At 38.7% G+C, this 25171-nt stretch overlaps 1 protein-coding gene across 6 annotated transcripts in view; it reads right to left on the reverse strand.

Annotated features, from left to right (window-relative positions):
* Positions 1-267: 267 nt before the first annotated feature.
* Positions 268-25171, reverse strand: part of ESRP1 (epithelial splicing regulatory protein 1) — a 59002-nt gene continuing 34098 nt past the window's right edge. For 2 of the 6 annotated variants that reach the window (XM_059166007.1, XM_059166006.1), the window contains exons 13-16: positions 24486-24654; positions 10897-11047; positions 6213-6322; positions 268-1734 (exon numbers count right to left, since the gene is read on the reverse strand). In XM_059166007.1, coding sequence (XP_059021990.1) covers positions 6248-6322; positions 10897-11047; positions 24486-24654 — 395 coding nt within the window. In that variant the 3' untranslated portion in view covers positions 268-1734; positions 6213-6247. The remainder of the gene's footprint in view (positions 1735-6212; positions 6323-10896; positions 11048-24485; positions 24655-25171) is intronic. The other 4 variants (XM_059166009.1, XM_059166008.1, XM_059166010.1 and 1 more) reach the window with 3 other exon arrangements.

The raw sequence follows: 25171 nt of genomic DNA on the forward strand, positions 1-25171 counted from the left end.
GCTCAGGTTATGATCCCAGGGTTCTGGGATGGAGCCTGCTTCTCCCTCCCTCTCCCTTTCCCTGTTGCCAAATCAAATCAATCAATCATTATTTTTAAAAAGGGGTAGGGTTGTTTGACCTGTACCTGGAGTGCACTTATCCTTGGTGGCTTTTACAAACCCTTATGACAACCAGGGGGAAAACCTTACCACTTTGGGAAAACATGGCTTACCCATGCTCTCCCACCATGACCCTAACTCTTCCAGGGATAAAAAAAGCACACATGCTTTGAGATTAAACAGGCGGGTTTTATTATCAAATGTAACAATTCTACGAAAACTCCAGTACCGTGGTTAAGTATTACTTTCTATCTTAAAGTCTCTCAGAGCTTTGGGCTGACAGCATCTTAAGGCATCAAGTATAAACAACTCTTCTTCTGATCTTAAGTGCCAGTTGTCACCAATTTTCAGACCAAATGTTGTTTTTTGTTTTGTTTTGTTTTTTTCCTATTGCAGTTAGAGGGCCATTGCTGGTCAGGTGAAGAGGGAATGTTTGGCTCTCCATTCAAGGTGTTAATCAAAAATAATGCAAAGGAAATAAAAATAGCAGCCACAGAAGCCTGCAGGGCATTGCATCCGAACTAAGGACAATAGGAGTAACTTAAAGACACATGAGCACTTAATCAAATCCTGTTTTCCTCTTTGGAGTTGCACAAGGCAGCAGTACTAGCTAGCTAGTGTCTAATATTGCACTTTTTAGCATAAACACAGCTAAACACACAGTGCTAAACACTGACAGCATCAGTACCTGCTCTAGTGGGCTTCAGTGTTTACCTCTCAGTCCAACATGCTGACTATAATCCTAGGCTTTTAAAAAGTTTTAATTATTTGAGTTAAGGCATTAGAGAGAAAGTTTTAAGGCTCTATCTTAATATATACAAGCATTCACTTCAGTTAGTATATTGCTTTCTAGAATACACTGTTCAAATATTCTCATTTTACGATATTAAAAACTATGGAATTTCTCTTATTAAAGTCCAAACCATCAGTAATGGGCAAAGTACAATATAAAATAATACATATGAAGCCACAATGTTCAGTTACAGTTTAAACTAGAAATTACTAACTACAGATAGCTGCTTCATTTTTGGTTTCGCATTTTGGCCCCTAGTTCATTCTTATTTACAACTGGTACCTGCTGAGAAAAAAAGGAAACTTTGAAGCTAGGAGTGTTTGGTGGTGGGTGCCAGAGGTCTTCTGATTTATCCCAAGGTGTTTAAAAAGGCAGTTGCGTGGTTTAACTGTAAGACTTAAGGATTCCAAGACCTTATTCTTGAATTAGTAAGAGGGCACGCTTGTGCAGAAGACATGGAGAAAGAGAATGAAAAATAGAAACAGCTTCCACGACACGGTTCCTGATGGAGATGGTAGACACTAGTATTTTTTGTCCAAGACTTAAACTTAGGAAACACCTACGATGCCACATTAGCTGGAAGTAATGGAGTCACCTGATTTCAAATTCACATTTTAAATGCCTATTTGCAATCAGCAAGGAGCCAGGCGTGCTGCTTGCTATAAGGATTTGGCTTCACTGGCTCAAGTTTTTTTTTATTCTACCAAAAGATTGGGCAAAAGCCCACCGTCCAATCATGTTTGCTGAAAATACTGCAGCCTGAGCGTAGACAAACTTCCCCTGAAGTTGCTAGAAGTTGTCATTATCTGACGGCTTCAGGATCACCATACATCTTTTAAACACTGAAAAAAACAAAAAACAAACAATGAAAGGAAATATTATAGTCTCCAAATTTTTCAATTATTGGCAGCTATAAAAAAAATTATTTTGAATGACACAAGGTCTTAAATTTTAAAAAAGCCTTAAGGTAGTCCAAATTTTTATTTTACACCAAAAAAGCTGGCTTTTACATGGCAAGTTTTCAGGGAACACAATGCTGGCAAATGAAGTTTCTGTGATAACTGGCATTTCCACAACTCCCTGCCCTGTGTATTACCATGCATGATCATGTACATGCTGTCACCTCCACACTTCACTCAGCTCCCTTGTGGAGAGTCCATTTTACAATGTCAATAAGCACACTGACATTCCTTAGTCTGGGTTCCTGAGTTACCACAGCATTCTTCTGATAGTAGAGGCTCAATACCATTGTTAAAACCATGAAGACAATTTTTAAAAATTAAATTCTAATGTAAGAAATTTCAAATAAGGTGAAGCAAAAATATCCAAGTAAGAAGCTATGAGGCATGACATTATAGGAAACATGAATCCTACATGTCAGTGACTAGCTGATGAACAACCTTGTTGTGGATTGATTCATTTATCCACACAACCATCCTGTAAGATTACCATGTTATCCCCATTATACAGATGGGGAAATGGAGGCATAGAGCTATTAAACTAGTAAATTTGTCCTATTTAAAGCTATTTAAACTAGTCCAAAATTTGAACACAGATTGGTTCTACTATGCTATTTCACTTAATTTCACTTATACACCACACTTGGGCTCCATGCTCAGTGGTAAGTCTGCTTGAGATTCTCCCTCTCCTGCTTCCCCTACGCAAAGCACGTTCTCTCTCTCTTATATAAATAAAACTTCAAAAAAATTACTACAGGATGCCTCCCACTTCCCCTGCTCATGCTCCCAGGAGTCTTTTCTCACTCGCTCTTAAATAAATAAATAAAACTTTAAAAATTACTATGGGATGCCTGGGTGGCTCAGTTGGTTAAATATCTACTTTTGGCTCAGGTCATGGTTTCACGTTCCTGGGATCAAGTCCTGCATTGGGCTCTTTGCTCAGTATGGAGCTTGCTTCTCTATCTGCCTTTCCCTCTGCTTGTGCTCTCTCTCTGACAAATAAGTAAATAAAACCTTTAAAAAAAAAATTACAATTTGAAAAAAAATTACAACTATATAAAAAAAATTTACAATTTGGTGGCTTAAAACAACAGAAACTTGGGGTGCCTAGGCGGCTCAGTGGGTTAAAGCCTCTGCCTTTGGCTCAGGTCATGATCCCAAGGCCTGGGATTGAGCCCCACACCGGGCTCTCTGCTTCCTCCTCTCTCTGCCTGCCTCTCTGCCAACTTGTGATCTCTGTCAAATAAATAAAATCTTTAACAAACAAACAAAAACAAACAAACAAAAAAAAACAACAGAAACTTATTCTCTCACAATTCTAGCAGCAACAAGTCAGAAATCAACTTATCATCCAGGATGCATACTCTCCAGAGGCTCTTGGGAACACTCTTGGCCTCTTCCAGCTCCTGATGGCTGCAAGTGCTCCTTGGCTTATGCTGGCATCATTCCAGTCTCTGCCTCCATGCCTGTACTGCCCCCTCTCCTTCTGCCTCTTTTTTAACTATTGTAAGGGTCCACCCAGATAATCCAGGATAAACTCCTTCTCCCAAAATCCTTAATTTACATTTTTGGCCAGATAAGGTAATAGTCACCAGTTCTAGGGATTGGGACACGTATTTCCGACCACCATTCATCCTGCTACAAGTACTTACTCTGCCATGCTCAACGGAAAAGAGTATGAAGACGAAAACTAGAAGTGATGGCTCTTTTGTTCAGCCTAGTCATAAGCTGTAGGACTCTGAAAATTACCCAGCTTCCTGGGTTTCCTTTCCTTGTCTGTCAGATGGAGCCGTGGGGGCACCCACCCCAATGCCTCACAGTGCTGTGAGAAGACTCACATGGCATTGGAGGTATAAAATGCTTAAACAGCATAAGGTCATCTACTGGTCTAAGAGAGGACTGGTGATGATAAATCCGACTAGTAGTATAGATGAGTTGAAAACAATATATAGTCACAATAGAAGGTTAAGGGGGAAAGAAACTAGGTCCAAATTGCATGAGGGCATACACAAAAGAAGCTGAAAGGAGACATTCGTTGTGGTTATTTCTGGAGGGTGGAATTATTGGAGACTTCTTTGTACCTGTCTATATGTTCCAAATTCTCTAAAATGAGCACATAATACTTTTGTGATCCTCATCTCCCAGGGTTGCTGAGATCATTAAATATCTTATAACTTAGGCCAAATGTTTCACACAGTAACTCCACGTGACTTTTAAAAAAATTCTCAATATAAAAAGCGTATTAATCTGATATAATAAAATGCAAAAATCTGGGTTTTGACAGAGCAACTGATTTGCTATTCTATCCTGACTCCAAGCATAAGATAGAATCAAAGCTGAGTAATGGCTATAGTCAATTTAGGATATTTCTCATGTAATAGCAGAAAGTTTCATTTCTAATTTAATATGTTCCTTTTTCTATATAGATCTTTATTAAGTTCATAAACAGCATTTAGAGGTTGAACAAAGAACATTTCAAATTACAAAGTATGGACCAAAAAGAATATCAGAAAATTAAATTAATGTCTCCCATCATTGTGAACTAAACTAGAAAAGACCCCACCTCCCACTGCAAAGTATCTGGGCATGATAATCTTTGATACCCAAGAGATCTTAAAACCTCACAGAAAATGGCAGAGAATCATCACCTCCACCCCAAAACTGAGGTTTCTAAAATCAGAAGGAGAACTAAGAACCCAACTGTCATTTTTCATGGACAACAGTATACTACTGATAACCATATTTTCCAATTCAGAATCCATATGTTTACGGGCCATAGGCTCCCCAGCCATAAAAATGGTAACAAAATCTGAAGATGGTATGCCAGGAAAACCAATTTCAGCAAACTCAATAATAAAATAATGAAGAAATTAAGCCACACCAATTCCTGATCATGTCCCCAAAATATATTCTCTTCAGTCTCACAAAGAAAGTCAATATCCCTTAAGAAAAGGTTATCGGGGGCACCTGGGTGGCTCAGTGGGTTAAGCCTCTGCCTTCGGCTCAGGTCATGATCTCAGGGGTCCTGGGATCGAGTCCCACATCAGGCTCTCTGTTCGGCAGGAAGCCTGCTTCCCCCTCTCTCTCTGCCTGCCTCTCTGCCTACTTGTATTCTCTGTCTGTCAAATAAATAAATAAAAATCTTAAAAAGAAAAGAAAAGGTTATCAATTAAAAACTATTTTCAAAAACTATCAGGGTTCCTTCCCTCCAGACTTAGACAATGAAACTTAAAAACATTATGTTAACAGAAATAAGCTAATTATGAGAGACAAATAATGTGTTATTTATGAGGTACTGAGAACAGTCAAATGAGTAGAAATAGGAAGTAGAAAGGTAGTTGCCAGGGCCTGAGGGAAGAGAGAAATGCGGAGATCCAGTTGGAGAAGATGAAGCTAGATGGTGGTAATGGTTACATAATCATGTGAATGTATTTAATGCCACTAAACCGTACACCTAAAAATATTCTATGTTATGTATAGTTACCACCATTAAAAAAAAAAAAAGGAAATTGAAAGTATACCCAACTCAACAGAATTACCATAGGACTCAGTGATTCCACTCCTAGAAACATGCCGAAGAGAAATTAAAAACAGGTACTCATAAATATTCATATCAGCACTATTTAAATAGCAAGAAGGTGGAAACAACCCAAACATCTATCAGTAGAGAAATGAATAGATGTGGTATATGCATACAATGGAGTAGTTCAGCCACAAACAGGAACAAAGTACTGAGACATGCCATGTCAAGGATGAACTTCAAAGACAAGTGAAGTGAAAAGCAGCCAGACACGAAAGAGTCACATGTTGTAGGATCCCATTCATATGAAATATCCAGTATAGGCAAATGTATGCAGAGAGGAAGCATACTGGTTGCCAGGGTCATTTGGGAAGGAAAATAAGGAGATACTGCTTAAAAGGCATGAGGTTTCCTTTTGGCGTTATTAAGAGGTTTTGGAACTAGATAGAGATGGTTGCGCATGTTGTGAATACACTGAATTATAGACTTAAAAGCAATGAATTTTGTTATGTGACTTTTACTGCAGTTAAAGCAAAACCAAAAAAAAGCACACCCAACCTGCATTCCACACGAAATACAGCAAATGGATTCCCAAATAGAAAAGTTTTCCCTTAGCTCAAAATAACATACAACTATTATCCATAAATGTTGCTTAGATACTGTCTTTTTGAATGACACACTGAATTCCAGTCTCCCATTTCTTCCAGGATTTCTGACCCTCCTACATCACACCGAAGAAAAGGGGAAATCTCTCACCCAACTCATAAGAAACGCTTTCGAATTCTTGATCTCTATTTGTTTGGGCCCTTTATGATTAAGCTTTCACACTGTAGTGCCTTACCTTCTTTTCTGAGGATGGTCTAACTGCTGGGGCCCTTAAATACAAACCCATTCTTTGGGTAGAGTCCTGGCCTGGTCATTTGTGTGTACAAGTCCATCATCGGCTGCATACTAAAATGCAAGTTAGAACAAACAGGATCAAAAGATGGACAAACTGCCACTATGGATTATTAGTATTTCAACTGACTAGATCTACCAACAGTATTACACTCTATTTAGACCAGAGGAAACAAGTTAAAACTCTTGGTATAAGCCACATACATAACCACAAATCCCAAGTCGCTACATCTTATTTAGTATGTCTAAATACCATAAAACTTCCTTTTTAGGAAACTTCCTTCCTTCCTTAGGAAGGAAGTTTAATTGAACACAGGGAGAAGAAAAGAATACTGTGACACAGTCAACACCAAACCTTTCAGATCTTGCTAACGGTACAGTATCCATGATACCACAGGCGCGACTAGATACAAAGGAATTGAGTATCAACTATTTGCAAGGTACTGTACAATAAGCCCAGCATCTGCAAACAACTCTGTGAACTTTAAATATTAGCTGTTATTTGGAACAGCTGCCTAATTCTTCAGGAGGACAAGTAAAAATATCAGCCATGAGAGGCCCAAAGAGATACTGATTAAAGCCAGTATTTTTAGAGGAAACAAAAACTAGCACTATGGAAACTGCAAAGCCTTTAATAGTAAAGGGTAAAGCACAGAGCAAATACAGTTAAAGGAATTATGTAAGAATACCAGAGAGTCCAGAATAAGAGGCCCATCAACTAAAATATAGATATGGGTTTATTTTCACAACCAGAAGGACATTCTTCTGACCAAATATTTTCATGGTAGCTTGTCTTCATATAATCAGTTCTCATTCTATTAATCTCATTCATCAAAATGGGCCCAACCCAGGCACTTTAACTTTGTAAAATTACTGAATTTTTCTTATGTATATTTTTTAATCTCTGCACCCTATGTGGGACTCAAACTCATGACCCCAAGATCAAGAGTCACATGATCTTCCAACTAAGCCAGCCAAGTACCCCTACAAATTAAAGATTTGATAGCAGAAAACATTTCCTGCATTGTCTTTTAGCCACAAGAATTCTTCCCTTTTTATAATCCTTGCCCTTTCGGCTTCACACCCCCTCTCCAAATATAAAGTATAGAAAAATTAAAAAGTACAAGGAGTTTTACTAATGGTAGGAGAAACATACATCTAAAAATTATATTTAAATATAATGTTTATAGAAAATTACACAGGCTTGGGGCGCCTGGGTGGCTCAGTGGGTTAAGCCGCTGCCTTCGGCTCGGGTCGTGATCTCAGGGTCCTGGGATCGAGTCCCGCATCGGGCTCTCTGCTCAGCAGGGAGCCTGCTTCCTCCTCTCTCTCTCTCTGCCTACTTGTGACCTCTCTCTGTCAAATAAATAAATAAAATCTTTAAAAAAAAAAAAAAAAAAAAAAAAGAAAATTACACAGGCCATTATTACCTCGACATTTTTTAAAGGCAGAATCAGAAACTACCAAGCAATTTCCTTCGCTCAACCAATTATTACCACGTATTTGCTTAATTACATGACTATATTACATAACCATATAATAATCATAGATAATCAGAAAAATAAATGAAAACCTCCCATTAAATAAAAAATAGCAAGAAATACACCATAAATAAAGACAAACTCAGAATTTACAGTTTTTAATCATCCTTCACTGATTTTGTCTTATGGTAAAGCTATACTTAAACAATCTGAAATGCTGTGAGTGGCTTATTATCAAAATAATGGAGTACGGGGTCGCGGGGAAAAAGATGATATGGACTCTCAAAGCCAGAAAACATGAGCCTTTATGAAAGAGTGATACAAAAAATTTCGGATGCATGCATGTAACTGCCTTAAAGCTAAAATTACTGAAGACACTGGAATAATCTGATATACTCAAAATTGGGTAAGTGAGGTTCCTATGTAATCTTTAAGTATAAGCTTTAGGCCCAACATGAGGCTTGAACTCACACTCTGAGATCAAGAGTTGCATGGTCTCCCGACTGAGCCAGCCAAGTGCCCCAGGTTCCTACATAATCCCAATTCATTGATCTAATTCATACACGTCAAGCACTTCAGCAGTGAAGGTCAAATGCCTTGAGATGAAGTAATTTGCACAATCTTCTTACTTCTGATTATATCAGGTAACTCTAACCTTTAATGATTCCCAAGAAGCTAACAGAAAATAAACTACTACAAACTTCTTTGATCTCAACTCTAAAGCAGGTCAATCTTTTAGCTATCAATCTAAAAATAAATGCTTTTATTTTTACTGGTAGAATAAATACCTACAAAAGTCAGCCATAGAACTCTTCATAATAAGAGCAAATTTGCTTGGGACGCCTAAGTGGCTCAGTCGGATGAGTGTTTGACTTTGGCTCAGGTCATGATCCCAGGGTCCTGGGATCAAGTCCTGAGTCAGGCTTCTTAATGAGGAGCCTGCTTCTCCTGTCTGCAGCTCCCTCTGCTTGTGTTCTCTGTCTCTCTCTCTCAAATAAAATCTTAAAGGAAAAACAAAAGAGCAATTTTGCTTCATGTCATATCCAGTTTCTATGTATATGACCACTTAATTCTATTCAGTGTGAAGGTATAAAGTTGATTAGTCAAAACAAAAAATTAAACTAATTCAGCTGACCCCTAAAACCTGACACTTTGCTTGTAGCTTTCTAGAACTGGGGAACACTGGGAGAAAAATTAAAAAAATGTTTATCTTGGTCACATTAAATAATTTCTTCAATAGCTTTCACTGAAAGTCTCTATTCCTTTCATAACCTCATGAATCTCACTATGAAGTTTAGAAAGTAACTTTGTTTAGCCCTGCAAGAGCTCCCAATAGGTAGTATAATGGCTTAGGAAAGAAGCAAAGCATCTCCAATAGTCCCCCTTACCAGGAGTTTCAGTTACCCTCCACAGGAAGCAGAGGGTCCTAATGCAACATCGCCACCCTTAAATCTTTCCCCTCACTTCCTCTCACCACACAGGCATTTTGTCTTCTTACACCATCTCATCACAACAAGGGTGAGTATAATACAGTAAGATATTTAGGGAGAGAATGACCACATTTACATGTCTTTCATTACAGTTGTACTTTATTATTGTTGATAATCTCTCACTGTGCCTAACTTATAAATTAACACAGGCATGCAGGAATAAGAAAAAAAAGCATATATAGGGTTTGATACTATCTGCAATTTCAGGCATCCACTGGGGGTCTCAGACTGTTTCTCCCATAAGGGGGAGATGACACATGAAAGACTGTGGACTCTGAGAAACAAACTGAGGGTTTTGGAGGGGAGGATGACGGTGGGGGGGGGGGGGTTGGGTGAGCCTGGTGGTAGGTATTAAGGTGGGCATATGTTGCATGGAGCACTGGGTATGGTACATAAACAATGAAATCTTGGAACACTGAAAAAGAAAATAAAGTTTAAAAAAAAATGTTTCTCCCATAGATAATGGGGGAAGACTCACTGATTTCTGAAAAGTATCTTACCTCTAGTAAGTATATATTAAACCAGGCAGCAACAAAAAACAACTCTGTCCAACCTTCCTTAGATTTTCTTCATTTGTCAGAAAATACTCTATGTTAAAAGCCCTTAAGACCATTAGAGTAACTTGGTGGGTTTGTGGTACCTCCACCGAGATTATTTTAGCTGAGCTCCACAATCCTCCATGATTCATAGATGCCAAGCTCATAAACCCATTCTAAGAGCGAAACAGCCTCTGCAGGCACAACCTGTACAACACTGTACCGTAAATGTTCAAGGCCTATTTTAAGATTTGACAATTATGTCTATAAACGCTTTTCAACTCTGGAGAATCAAGCAAAGCTCAGCTCCAAGAAGAAAGATAATTTTTGCTATTGATGCAATTAAGCAGCTTCAGGATATTGATTTTTAGACAACACAGGAAAGGAATTTGGGTTCTAGGTAATTATGTCATTTGTGGAAGGAAAGGTTGCTCAGATGTGATGTCATTGAGGAGACTTTGCTTCCTGCTAAAGAGCTCGTATCAAGAAATTTGTCATTTTTCAGCTTGAGTCAGAAGACATCTGATGGACATCAGCAGTGGTAGAAAAATCCAGTAAGACTGAATGTTCATTTTACAATAATTACAGCAGATTATTTCATAAAAAGCGAATTATCCTACAGCTCATTTTAATAAGTTAGCCTCTAAAGATTCCTTGAGTCTCCTTTGTTTTTTCCCAGGTTAGGCAGAGAGGCCTCACTTTTTTAAATACTCAACTTCATGTTTAAGAACTTTTTCTTTTCTTGTTCATCAAGAATTTGAGGAAAACTACTCAATAGCCAAGCCTATTCTACGTGAAAGACCCACAATGCTGTGTGCTCTAAAGAGCTTTCCCAAAGTAGCCCAATTTTCAAAAAAGAGCACCAACAGATTATGTTGAGACAATTACAACAGCACGGAAAAGCACTCATCTTGTCAAAGGGGTGAGTCTGAAGTGAGCACTCACATAACTAGTCCCTCTGACTTTGCCTCGGGTTCTTTTTGCCTCTGTAAGCAAATCTTTCAGCACAGGTACACATGACAGGTTCTGAGACTCTGCTTCTTTCCTGGCTGCTGCATTTTTCAAGAAAATCAACTTAAGTAATAAGGGCACTGTGTATTTTTCTTCTTCAAGCTACTGACCTGGTAACCTTGGAAGAAGTTAAGAATTTCCTTAACTCCAGTATTGTAGGCCAGGCCCTGCATTCTGACCACCGTGCCAGGCTGTGGAGGGACACCGCTAAGATTAGCAGCTGTAGGGAAGTAGCCAAGACTATTGGGCGAACCTGGGGGGCTAAAGGGAGAGAAAGCACAGTGAACCAACAGGAAGAGACAATGTCCAATATTTACTCTAAAAACATTAGTTATTTAAGGAAACTGACTTAAGATGATCTTAGAATTCTCACTCATCTCTCCCAAGACAAAGAAGAACACCATAGCTGATCTGTCCCACACTTCCAGGAAAGTCAAAAGTTGAAAAGTAGAACAGTTAATATAGAGTTAAGTGCAAGGCTTCCCCAGAGATCCAGTTCTGAGATTCTTAAAGGGACAGTCAGGAGAGAATTAAAGCTTCATAGTCACATAACCACAAAGCACCACTTCCAAAGCCCAGCTCACTGATGATTAACTGGCTAGTTGCCAGAATAGTAAGGCATGAAATTCAAAGGACTTCTAGGAACCACAGCCACAGTGACCAAAAATATCCAAAGTTATTGCTCCAAAGAATACACTGTTCCACCCATATGTACAAGCAACTGTACAGCACAAAACACAAAGTACCATAGCACTCATGAGTTAGTTCTTCCAACCTGACTAGAGGAGAAAAAGAAAAAAAAAGGATTGAAGTGGGTAAACTGGAAGGCACACATAATAAATTAAATCAATCACCATTAACACAAGGGGAAAATTGATGCTTGTGTCCTCTTGTTCATCTGCAGCAATTACCTCCAAGGAGGAAGCCAACTGAATACATAATCATTCTTCATGTGGCAGCTCAAGTGATTACCATATTGTGAAATTGGTTTCACCCTGTCTCCCACACAGTTGGTTTTTTATCATAATTAGTGGCCAGATACTCATACTTGAAAAACACATAATGGAAGGGACTAAAAATCTTTGAAATTATTTATCCTATATAATCCTAACTGATAGGTTAATGGGAATGGTGCCAGATGTACAAACAGTTCCAGGTTCCTTTTTTTTTTTTTTAAATTAGCACAGTAACTTTGTGTAAGTCACTTAATTTCTCGGAACTTCAATTTCATCATTTGCAAAATGGGCATAATAGCACCTTTTAGTTTCACAGAATTGTTCTTCAGTTCAATGATACAACATACCAAATAATCCCATAAATCATACAATGAAGTAATTTATATTATATTATTTCCATAACCATCATTCCATTTTATCATTTTTAAAATATCAGAGCCTGAAAATATTACTTGACATCAAGCTGCCCTTAACCTTTTAAGTGTGTATAAAGCAGGGATCCTCAACTTGTTTGCATAGTAGAGTCACACACGAGATGTTTACTACTCTGTATGATTAGAACCTATTTAGAGACTAACAGTCAACCTATGTGCAACTAGGAGAGCAGAGACCAAGGGAATGCTGAACTTTACACCTGAGGAGAAATTCAGCCATCACTCAGACACACCTCATTTTTACAGAGGTAGAAAGAGAAACTAAGAGTTAAATAATTTCCCAAAGGTCTTACAACCAGTTAGTTCTTCACCAAACCAGAACCACCCAGATGTTTCAGCCACCATTCATCATTCAGGGACCATATTTTGCTCATGTCAAATGCCTGGTAGATACTCACTCTAATTCTCAAGAACCACCAAGCTTTCTCTGTGTATCTGTGTTACTAGGTTTCCATACTGACTATGAGCCTCAGATTGTCTATACTGTTTCCACAGTACAGACCTTACTACCATGATTCTGTCCTGGCGCATTCTAGTCCTTCGGCTAAAGATCTCTTACAAATTAAATCTAGGTGTCTAGTACATTCAAAATATAAACAAGACAAAACAGAAAAATGAAAGTTACCTACTGGAAATGTAAGGTTTTAAGTGACAATTATGTTCGGCATCTGTAAGGTAGCACCTGTTCTCATGAAGCCTAAACATGGAATCATATCCTTGTTTTTTTGACCAGACTTCCTGCTATACACAAGGCATCTTAAGGAAAATTAAACAATTGTGTATCTACCTGACAGGACACAAGAATAAGAATTCTCTAAACCCAAATGCCAAAGTCTTTCAGATTATTGAAATAGGAAACAACAAAAAGAATTTATAAAATAAAAGTGACAAGATGTAGGCGAGGTAAACCTCTAAGTAGAAAATAAAGAAATTACCAAAAAAAAAGCTAAAATCAAAAAACCAGTTAAGTATAATTTATAAGGCCCATACATAAAATAGATCAATTTCATTTTTATACACTACAGTGAAAATACAAATATGACATTAAGAAAGGAATTCTGGGGGCGCCTGGGTGGCTCAGTGGGTTAAGCTGCTGCCTTCGGCTCAGGTCATGATCCCAGGATCCTGGGGTCGAGCCCCGCATCGGGCTCTCTGCTCAGCGGGGAGCCTGCTTCCTCCTCTCTCTCTGCCTGCTTGTCATCTCTCTCTGTCAAATAAATAAATAAATAAATAATCTTAAAAAAAAAAAAAAAAGAAAGGAATTCTGGGGTGCCTGGGTGGCTCAATGGGTTAAAGCCTCTGCCTTCAGCTCAGGTCATGATCCCAGAGTCCTAGGATCAAGCTCCGCATCGGACTCTCTGCTCAGCAGGGAGCCTGCTTCTCCTTCTCTCTCTGCCTGCCACTCTGCCTACTTGTGATTTCTATCTGTCAAATAAATAAATAAAATCTTTAAAAAAAAAAAAGTAATTCCATTTACAAGAAAAAAATTTAGAAAGAAATAAACGTAGAAATAGCTAGACCTGTACACTGAGAGTTATAAGACATTGCTTAAAAATAAAACATAGTCTAAATACAAGGAAAGACAGCCCATGTTCATAAACAGAAGACTTAATATTGTTAAAATGACAGTATGTCTAAATTCACCTAAAGATTAAATTCAATAGTATCAAAATTCCAACTGGGTTGTTACAAGAATCAAAAAACCTGAACCTAAAACATAAAAGGAAAAGCAAAGGACTCAGAAGAGCCACACTCCCTTGAAAAAGAACAAAATAAGAGTCAGACTTGCTAAATTTAAAACTTACTATAAAACTACAGTAATCGGGGAGCCTGGGTGGCTCAGTGGGTTAAGCTTCTGCCTTAGCCTCAGGTCATGATCCCAGGGTCTTGGGAAGAGCCCCACATCAGGCTCTCAGCTCAGCAGGGAACCTGCTTCTCCTCACCCCCCACCCCCTGCCTGCCTCTGTCTACTTGTAATCTCTGTCAAATAAATAAATAAAATCTTAAAAAAAAATACAGTAATCAAGACAGTGAGGTACTTCCATAAAGATTGGTAATGATCAGTGGAACAGAACTGAGTAGCCAGAAATAAACCCTAACATTTATGGTTCATTTGAGTTTTGGCAAGGATTCTGAGACAATTCAATGAAGATAGAATACAAAAGCAAACCTTGGAGATGTTGTGGGTTTCCAGACCACTGCAATAAAGTGAGTAACAACACAATACAGCAAATCCAATGAAGTTTCTGGTTTCCCAGTGCACATACAGCATTTGTTTAGACTATACTGTAATCTCCTAAGTGAGCAAAAGCTGTAGGCCCCAAAACATAGTGGGTACACCTTAAAAATATTTTACGTTAAAAAATCCTTAGTGCCACTTAAACTTTCAGCTAGTTGTAATTACTGATCACAGATCATAACAAAATAAAAAACTGAAATATTTCAAAAAATTGCTCAAATGTGGGAGAGAAAAGGAGTAAATGGGGGCGCCTGGGTGGCTCAGTGGGTTAAAGCCTCTGCCTTTGTCTCAGGTCATGGTCTCAGGGTCCTGGGATAGAGCCCCACATCTGGCTCTCTGCTCAGCAGGGAGCCTGCTTCTCCTTCTCTCTCTGCCTGCCTCTCCGCCTACTTGTGATCTGTCAAATAAATAAATAAAATCTTAAAAAAAAAAAAAAGAAAAGAAATAAGTAAACGCTGTGAAAAAGATGCTGTAGGATTGCCATAAACCTTCCATTTGAAACAAACAAACAAAAAACAAAACCCAGTATCTACAAAGTGCAGTAAAGCAAAGCACAATAAAACAAGGTATGCCTGTTATCTTTTCCATAAATAATGCTAGGATAATATACAAATGCCAAAAGAATGAATTTAGACTTCTATCTCATTGTTGGTTAGAAATGTAAAATGGAGGGGTGCCTAGCTTGCTCAAGTCAGTAGAACATGTGACTCTTGGTCTCTGGGTTGTGGATTCCAGCCCCACGCTGGGTGTAGAGATTGCTTAAAAATAAAAATCTTCAAGAGGCACCTGGTGGCTCAGTCAGCTGAGTGAGTGTGACTCTTGGCTTCAGCTGAGGTCATGATCTCAGAGTTAAGAGACCCTCACGTTCCAAGCAGGACAGAGAGCCTGCTTGGGATTCTCTCTACACCCCTCCCAAGCCCAACTCTCTCACTCTCTCTCTCTCATTCTTAAAAAAAAAAAAAAAAAAAAAAAAAAAAAAAAAAAAAAAAAATTTGCCAAACAAAGAAAGATATATGATAATACTGGGGGCCAAGGTGCCTACCATATCAGACCACTCATTATACACATTATTGAAAACATGCCTTGTAATATACTTCCTTCATGTATTAATTACAAACTACTAAACATTGGTAATACTAATTAATGTTATCAATGACATTCAACACAGAGGTAGTGGTAGTGTGACAATATTCATAATTTGAAGACTTACCATTATTTCTCTGGGAAAGAGAGAATCAATATTTTACCTAAGCTAAACAAATAGGTTAGGTGAAAAGATTAGAGAACTACATTCTCCCCTTTAATGAGTTACAACACATTAACTTAGGAAACACTGCCTTGCAAAATTATTGCAGACTGTATTAACATTCGTAACATCATAGTGTTACAAAGACTATGTGTTTGGAAAGTGACTGGAAAAACACTGTTTGAATCCCAGTAAAGTGTAAAGGCTGGAGTCAATTTTCATGTAGGAACTTTTTTTAAAAGATTTTTTTTTTTTTTTTTTTTTTTTTTAAAGATTTTATTTATTTATTTGACAGAGAGAGATCACAAGTAGGCAGAGAGGCAGGCAGAGAGAGAGGAAGGGAAGCAGGCTCCCCGCTGAGCAGAGAGCCCGATGCGGGACTCGATCCCAGGACCCTGAGATCATGACCCGAGCCGAAGGCAGCGGCCCAACCCACTGAGCCACCCAGGCGCCCCTAAAAGATTTTTTTTATTGGGGCCTCTGGCTGGCTCAGTGGGTTAAGCCTCGGCTCAGGTCACGATCTCAGGGTTCTGGGATTGAGTCTCACATGAGGCTCTCTGCACAGCAGGGACCCTGCTTCCTCCTGCCCCCTACCTGTTGCTCTGCCTACTTGTGATCTCTCTCTGTCAAATTAATAAATAAAAATTTTTAAAAGATTTTATTTATTAATTTGACAGAGATCACAAGTGGGCAAAGAGGCAGGCAGAGGGAGACGGGGAAGCAGGCTCTCTGCTGAGCAGAGAGCCCGATGCGAGACTCTGATCCCAGGACCCTGAGATCATGACCTGAGCCGAAGGCAGAGGCTTAACCCACTGAGCCACCCAGGTGCCTTGAATTTTTTTTTTTTCCTAAGCTCAGGGGCTCAACATGGGGCATGAACACATGACCCTGTAATCAAGAGTCAGTGCTTAACAAATAAGCCACTCAGGTGCCATTAGAAACTATTTTGAAAGTAATCTTGTTGCTTAATTGAAAGCACAAAATAACAACATAACTGATCCTCTTAGATGTTTAAAAGAAAAACTTTTTTTTTTTTTTTTTTTAAAGATTTTTGAGAGTGTGTGTGTGCAAGAGAAAGCACAGGGTGACTGGGGAGTAGGACGGGTTGTAGAGGGGAGAGGGGCAGAGGGAGGGGCAGAAGTAGGTTCTCACAGAGCAGGAGTCCAACTGGGGGCTGTATCCTAGTACTCTGGGATCATGACCTGAGCTCAAGGTAGATACTTAATGATTGACCTACCCAGGCACTCCAGAAGAAAAAAATTTGAAGGGTGACTTGCTGAGGTACATCTGTCAGAGCATGTGACCTCTGATCTCAGGGTTTTGAGTTTGAGCCCCATGGTGGGTAAAGAGATTACTTAAAATAAAAATATTTAAATAAATAAAAGAACTCATAAGGAAAGTCAAAATAAGTCACTAACCTAAAACGTTAAAATTCATAGACAAATGTCATTTCTTCCTTTAGGCCTCCTTGAGGGTAATCTCTCAAACATATACCAAAGAAATGTTTAAGGCAATAAAGGTAAAAGAGGGTTATTTTATCAACACTGATTAAATATTAAATTCTCCTGCTTTACAGTCAGTAACATTTTGAGAATAAGGTGCTTAAAGATATTTGGCACACAAATAGTAGCAGGTGAAAGAAATGTCCTCTAGGTTTTCTACTTTAAAATGTTTGGGGGGGTGGCGTGGGGAAGGTTGGAGCATGTGACTGGCCAGCTCAGTGGGCAGAGTGTGCAACCTACTTAAAGAAAAAAAATATATATATATTTTAATATTTCATTTATTTGACAGAGAGATCAGAAAGGCAGAAAGGCAGGCAGAGAGAGAGAGAGAGGAAGGGAAGCAGGCTCCCTGCTGAGCAGAACCCCAATGCGGGGCTCGATCCCAGGACTCTGAGACCATGACCTGAGCTGAAGGCAGAGGCTTAACCCACTGAGCCACCCAGGTGTCCCAAAGAAAAAATATTTTTTAAAAATTCTAGGACAGGAGTAGAGCAGGGTAAACTGAAACAGATGAAATAATATTGTCACAAGTAGGTAGAAGATGATCTCTTGACTTTGAAAATTTCTGTAATAGAGTTTTCTTAATGTTATGCTTAAAAGTAACATGATATAAATTTTTAAAGGAAAAATTCTTAGAAAAACAAGTTTATAAATCAGAACAAATTGTATCAGGTGTTTTGAATGGTTATTTTTCCTTGATGTTCACCACACTATAATTTTCTGCCATGCTAAAAAGATTGTTAAGCACATTTGCATTTTAAATCTCTGAACTACTCATTACATGAATCAAGTCTTCAGCCTAGCTGATTACTACTTTGACTTTATTACTATGAAAGCTATACTGAATTGTCACGGGCAGTAGAGTTAACTGCCCACAGCAGTTCTTGCTTATGTGATTTAGAACTGTCATCCAAACTGAAAAACTTCAGTTATAATCATTCTCACCAACAAAAATTATCTGACGCTTCTCCATTATCACAACATTGCTTGATACTACTCTATTACTACAGTATTCTGGTATCACTTCATTGTATGCTGAATTCCAGCTTGTATTTGTAGCACTAAATATTTAAGTTATAAAATATTATTTTAGGGGTGTCTGGGTGGCTCAGTGGGTTAAAGCCTCTGCCTTCGGCTCACGTCATGATCCCAGGATGCTGGCATCAAGCCCCACATCGAGCTCTCTGCTTGGCGGGGAGCCTGCTCCCCCCCCCTCTCTATCTGCCTCTCTGCCTATTTGTGATCTGTCAAATAAATAAATTTTTTAAAAAATTATTTTAAGGGCGCCTGGGTGGCTCAGTTGGTTGGACGACTGCCTTCGGCTCAGGTCATGATCCTGGAGTTCCAGGATCGAGTCCCACATCAGGCTCCCAGCTCCATGGGAAGTCTGCTTCTCCCTCTGACCTTCTCCTCACTCATGTTCTCTTTCACTGTCTCTCTTTCAAATAAATAAATAAAATCTTTAAAAAAAAAAAAAATTATTTTAATAACCAAGAAAAATATAACACCATACTAAAGATACATTTTATCTTTTCTTCCTAGTCTTTTGGAAAACTTTCACCAAATAAACTGGCTGCCAAATGTTACTATTGGGACAAACCTGGTGAAGTGTATAGGAGATCTCTCCCCACTATTTGTTACAATTGCACAGGAATGAAATTATACTTAATTCAAAAGCTAACCACTGAAAATACAAAATATAGGCATCTCTCAGAGGGTTGGTATTTTTTTGGTTCAATTGTGAAAATTTCAAAATAGAATACAGAAATGTTATACAACAAACCAAACAGCGCAGAATGCCTCAATATTATTACATATACATATTCATTGCTTAAGTAGAATAAGCTGATTGAATAATGAAAGGAAACGAAGCACAATCATGAATAAAATATCCCTTGCCCTCTCTCTTGATTCAAAGTGGTATGTTACTTATTTAAGTGTCCTACCAAAGGTAAGGTGATGCATATAAAGACATGTAGGTGAATCTGGCTTTCCTTAAATTGGATGGCACAGAACTGAAAAATCAACGTGTTTCACCTATGCCACAGGTTTGGTGCAAAGGAGAATTTACTTTTCTAGGAAAAATGAAAGGGGAGGATAAAAGGTAGGACTCTCCTTTTGAAGAGAAAAGGTGTGATAGATAAAATGGAGTTCTCAGTGATAAGCAGGATAGGCAGAGATGTATCTGCCCTTCTAATTCCTTTGTATCCTTGGCTAAGCGCTAGGATACTGGGTAATTGAAACTGTCTTCCAAATGGGAGAGGAAAGTCCATAAGCAGAAAATGAAACCACATATGCTTTTATTTCACTCATTCTTCAAAATGTCATTTTCACAGCCACACATTCAGGTTGCTAAGAACTCCTTTAAAGGTTAAAATAAAAAAAAAAGTTCACGTTTTCTCCTTAAATGTTCCTCAAGTAACCCAAATCCTTATGATAAAAAATACTATATCTCAGAGCAGCAGCCACTGGAGAGTTTATCTTCAAATTTTTAAACAGACCAAATTAGAGATAAAATAAGGACAAATGTCCTCCAGCTGAAGAAGTTCTCTGATGTCACTGACTTAGCACAGCGTCACACATGCATTCTGTCAGCCACTCTATACTAGGAAGAGTCTATGTTTTATGAATCGTATTCCCAATAGATCTCACATTTGCTCAGTTAAACTGGAAGTTAAAAACAGTTAAAACTGGGCGCCTGGGTGGCTCAGTGGGTTAAGCCGCTGCCTTCGGCTCAGGTCATGATCTCAGGGTCCTGGGATCAAGGCCCGCATCGGGCTCTCTGCTCAGCAGGGAGCCTGCTTCCCTCTCTCTCTCTCTCTGCCTGCCTCTCCATCTACTTGTGATTTCTCTCTGTCAAATAAATGAATAAAATCTTAAAAAAAAAAAAAAAACAGTTAAAACTGGGGTGCCTGGCTGGTTCAGTCAGTAGCGCATGTGACTCTTGACCTCAGGGTGGTGGGTTTAAGCCCCATGCTGGGGATAGAGATTACTTTTTAATAAATAAATAAATAATGAATAATATCTTAAAAAAAAAAAAAGTTAATCACTTCTTTTTGAGGTGACATGCTTTTAAAAAAAAATAGGGGAGGGTGTCTGGGTAGCTCAGATGGTTAAGCACCGGCCTTCAGCTCAGGTTATGATCTCAGAGTCCTAGGATGGAACCCCACATTGGGTTCCCTGTTCGCTGGGGAGCCTGCTTCTCCTTCTCCCTCTGCTGCTCCCCCTGCTTGTGCTCTCTCACTCTCTCTGTCCAATAAATAAGTAAATCTAAAAAACAAAAACAAACAAACAAACAAAACTGCAAAATATGGACACTTGGAGGGCTCGGTCAGTTAAGCGGCAGCATTCAGCTCAGCTTATGATCTACCTCAGGGTCCTGGGATGGAGACCTGCATCCTAGGGCTCTGCACTCAGTAGGGAGTCTGTCTCCCTTCCCCTTGGCCCCTCCTCCCCTACTAGTGCTCTTGCTCTTTATCAAATAAATAAAATCTTTCAAAAAAATATCTGTAAAATACATTAACATCTTAACCTCTTAAAGAACACACTGAATTAATCTCACGTTTAATCTCCTGACATCCTGAGGTATAAGGGTAACCAAAGATCTTTCTTAATGACATATTAAAAAGGAGGAAATTTTAAAACCTTTAATCTTAGAAGAGACAAGAACTCTAGAGTGTCTGATTAATATCCCTTTTTGCCTCACAGACACTCTCTTAAGTCTTCCCCATTATGAGGGAATATGGTCAAAATATACTTGAAAACTTACACAGGAATTTTTCAATAGCCTCAAATGCCTTTTAGTCAGGTCAGGTTAGAAAATTAGTGGTATTCTGCTATTTTATAGTTTGGAATTTGTTTTTAAATTATTCTAGATTTTGCAGTATAAGAAGACATTCCCGTGTTTAAACACTTTGTGTGGATAATCTCACTACAATTAGGGAAATGTCAATTAAAATAATGAAATATGTTAGGGGTTATTTGAAAGTATTAATTTTAATTTAATACACATAACCTCCAATTAAAATTTTCATTTCTGGGGCACCTGGGTGGCTCTGTCGGCTAAGTAACCTGACTCTGGATTCCGGGTCAGGTCATGATCTCAGGGTCATGAGACTGAGCACCATATTGGGCTCCATACTCATCGGGGACTCTGCATCTCCCTCCCCCTACTTGTACTCTCTAAAAATAAGTATTTTTTAAAAAATCCCTTTCTGTGAAATTGTCCACAGAAATATAAGTACATAAAGATCAATATGAGCTTTGTTTAGTAGAAAAAAACTTTTTTAATATTAGAGGTCTAAAAATAAAGGAATTGCTAAATTCTGATGTATTTTCACCCTTGTGACATCATGTGGAAGTTGCAAGAATGAGGTGAATATATATTCATTAGGGAAGATGTCAATGAAAAAAAAAGAAAACACAAAACAAAAGGGACAAGTGAGCAGTACATGTTAAGTATGCCACATTATTCAGAAGTACACATGTATGTCTTTATTACCAAACCAGTAATAGCGACTGCTTCTAGACTCAGAGGTGTATAAAATGGTAATCTGCTTTTACTCACTATATTTTTTTTTCAAATTTATTTATTTGACAGAGACACAGCAGGAGAGAGAACACAAGAAGGGGAGTGGGAGAGGGAGAAGCAGACTACCCGAGGAAGTAGCCAGCTGTGGGGCTTAATCCTAGGACCCTGGGATCATGACCTGAGAGAAAGGCAGATGCCTAATGACTGAGCCACTCAGCCACCCTTCACTATGCTTCTATACTCTTATATGGAACAGCGATGACCTTAAAAACTTTAAAACTACTAGAAAATATTTAGCCAAGGGCCCAAAATGATAGGAGCTGTTAAACCATAAATGTCAGTTCCTCTTGACTTTGGGGCTTCAAGACTCAAATTCCCATCTTACCATGTTAGCTGGCTATTTCTAAGGGATTCCTTCTTTTTTTTCTTTTCTTTTTTTTTTTTTTTTTAAGATTTTATTTATTTGACAGACAGAGATCACATGTAGGCAGAGAGAGAGAGGGGGAAGCAGGCTCCCCAAAGAGAGCCCAATGAGGGGCTCAATCCCAGAGTCCTGGGATCATGACCTGGGCGGAAGGCACAGGCTTTAACCTGCTGAGCCACCCAGGAACCCCCAAGGGATTCCTTCTTTTCATAGGGTCTGTATTACAAGGCAGTGATGGAGCTGGATATTCATAAAATGTATTCTTGAGTAGAAAAAAGCACTAGGCACCCAGAGGATCAATGCCATTTCACTCCTGACATTGTGAGGTATAAGGGTAATCAAAGATCTTTCTTAAACCAGAGCCCACAAGTAGCAAGTGACTGTCACAGGTTCCAGAGTAGGTGATAGACTGGGACTGGTCCAGATGCTTGACAGAGTGCTCAATCATGAAAAATGATTCATGCTTCTGAGCCTTTATAAACCTTCAAAATTGGCCAACTGACAATTATTATGGCCTTCTTCCTATTATTCCCCAGGAGAATAAAGAATATGTACAACAGGGGCACCGGCATGGCTCAGTGGGTTAAAGCCTCTGCCTTTGGCTCAGGTCATGATCCCAAGGCCCTGGGATAGAGCCCCACATCGGGCTCTCTGCTCAGCAGGGAGCCTGCTTCCCCCTCTCTCTCTGCCTGCCTCTCAGCCTACTTGTGATCTCTATCTGTCAAATAAATAAGTAAAATCTTAAAAAAAAAAAAAAAAAGACTATGTACAACAGCATTTATGAATGTTTTAAAAATACATAACAAAGTAACAAATGTAATTAACAGAGGCCACAAGCTTCACTGCTACTGAGATTTTACAGTTTCTGCTCCCTTCTAGAAAACTAAATGGAGAGGGGGAGAAAAGCTACAATGTGATATAGCAACTGTGGTGACTGGATAGATTACTTCCAGATCATTCATCAAAAAACCTCACTTGCGGGCACCTGGGTGGGTCAGTGGGTTAAGCCGCTGCCTTTGGCTCAGGTCATGATCTCAGGGTCCTGGGATCGAGTCCCGCATCGGGCTCTCTGCTCATCGGGGAGTCTGCTTCCCTCTCTCTCTGCCTGCCTCTCTGTCTACTTGTGATCTCTCTCTGTCAAATAAATAAATAAAATCTTTAAAAAAAACAAAAACACCCACAAAACCTCACTTGCATATTGGTGGATGTACTCAAAACATGTAGTCAAAATAGCTGGGGAAGGAAAAATAAGACCTGGTGTAATTTTTATTTTTTATTTTATTTATTTATTTTTTTAAAAAGATTTTATTTATTTATTTGACAGAGATCACAAGTAGGCTGAGAGGGTGGCAGAGAAAGAGAGGAGGAAGCAAGCTCCCCGTAGAGCAGAGAGCCCGATGTGGGGCTCGATCCCAGGATCCTGGGATCATGACCTGAGCCAAAGGCAGAGGCTTTAACCCACTGAGCCACCCAGGCGCCCCAGGCCTGGTATAATTTTTAAAATTTTGAGCAATACGGCTTGCACCAAAGTAAAATTGTGTTTTAATAAAAATGCATCTTAATAAAGTTTGAATTTTAATAAAATAAAATAAGTTTTTATTTTAATAATGAGCCAGTCACTGGCTAAACAAATCTTTTTGAAAAGCAAATTTGAAAATGAGGGCATTCTACATCCAAGTTAGACTTATAAGCAATCAGACCTAGAAGGGACTTCCAAAAATTTGGCCCATCTCCTCATTTTATAAGAACCAGAAAGGTTAAGTGACTTGTCCCAGTTAGACTAAGAGCTGAGAGTAAATCTCAAGTCTCCCAACTTTCAGACCAACAGCTTTCTCTCCATCATACCTGTTGCTTTCCAGAAATTGAGCATAACCAGAAAGAATAAATCAGATTGAAAATACATTGATTCTAACAAAGTACTGAATAATCTCATCTTGGACATGTTAGAACTGATTTGGGAGGGAAGCATGGAAGTTCTGTAAAATTTAAAACAGTATTTATTATGGATGAATATGTGAATTGATGCGACTTTAGACTATAATTGATCTTATGGATTTTCCTGTTTTATAATCTGTTCACAGGATATTGCCACACTGTTACAATGCCTACTTATGGCCCTGTGACAGGAGAAGGAAAAAAAGAAAGCTGTACACATATGTAACCTAAGAGATTCTGCTGTCCAGATATGGTTAAAAAACAAACTTATTTTGGTCCTGAAACAGCCTTCTTGGTCAGAGAGGTAGGACAGAAGCAAGATTGCCATCCGAATCTTCCGTGGCAAACAGTATTCTTTTGTGAACTCAGCTACTGCTTATCAAAGGAGTCCTTTGTTTCTGTCCCTCATTTCCACTTCCATCAGAGCCTTACCTGGGATAGTAGGCAGTGTAGTTCATGAAGAGCTGAGTGCCCGCTGGGTAGTAGGCTGTGGTGGGCTGCAGTGCTCGTGGATTCAAAAGCACAGAGGGCTGATATATGGCAGCTTCGGTAGGAATTACTGCTGCAGGAGCTGGAAATGTGTAGGAGGGAGGAGACAGGCCTAAATAAGCAAAGAGAGAGACTTTGAGATATATTGTTCCCAAAGGACAATTTTTGCTAGCTCTCAAGTCATGATGTCACTGCTCCACACATACATACATTTTAAAGACACCAGTTCTTTATCATCCCAAACAACTTCTCTTTATTGTATATAATTCATATTTTCTGAAATTTTTGTAACAATGTGGAATTTCTCAAATGTAATCTTCTTAAAAGTTTGAAAACAATTTTTTTTAATAGTGGGTAATTTTTTGGTAAATTTTCAATTCATCAATCATTGAATCCTAATCTTCCATGAGATATTTGACTAAAATTTCCAAGCAACATCCTTTGATTATATAGATTAACACCTAAATATAATCTCAAAACCTGAAGACCTAGAAATTGGTGAAAAAACCATTTTGTGACATGTGATTTTTTGTTTTCTACTCCTAAGTGCCAGTTACCACAAACTAACCCTTTGAGGAAAGAAACACAGGACTGACATTTAGTATAACTTCACACTAAAAGCTGGGTAG

Source organism: Mustela lutreola, chromosome 3 (genome assembly GCF_030435805.1).
Source record: "Mustela lutreola isolate mMusLut2 chromosome 3, mMusLut2.pri, whole genome shotgun sequence".
Classification (NCBI taxonomy): domain Eukaryota; kingdom Metazoa; phylum Chordata; class Mammalia; order Carnivora; family Mustelidae; genus Mustela; species Mustela lutreola.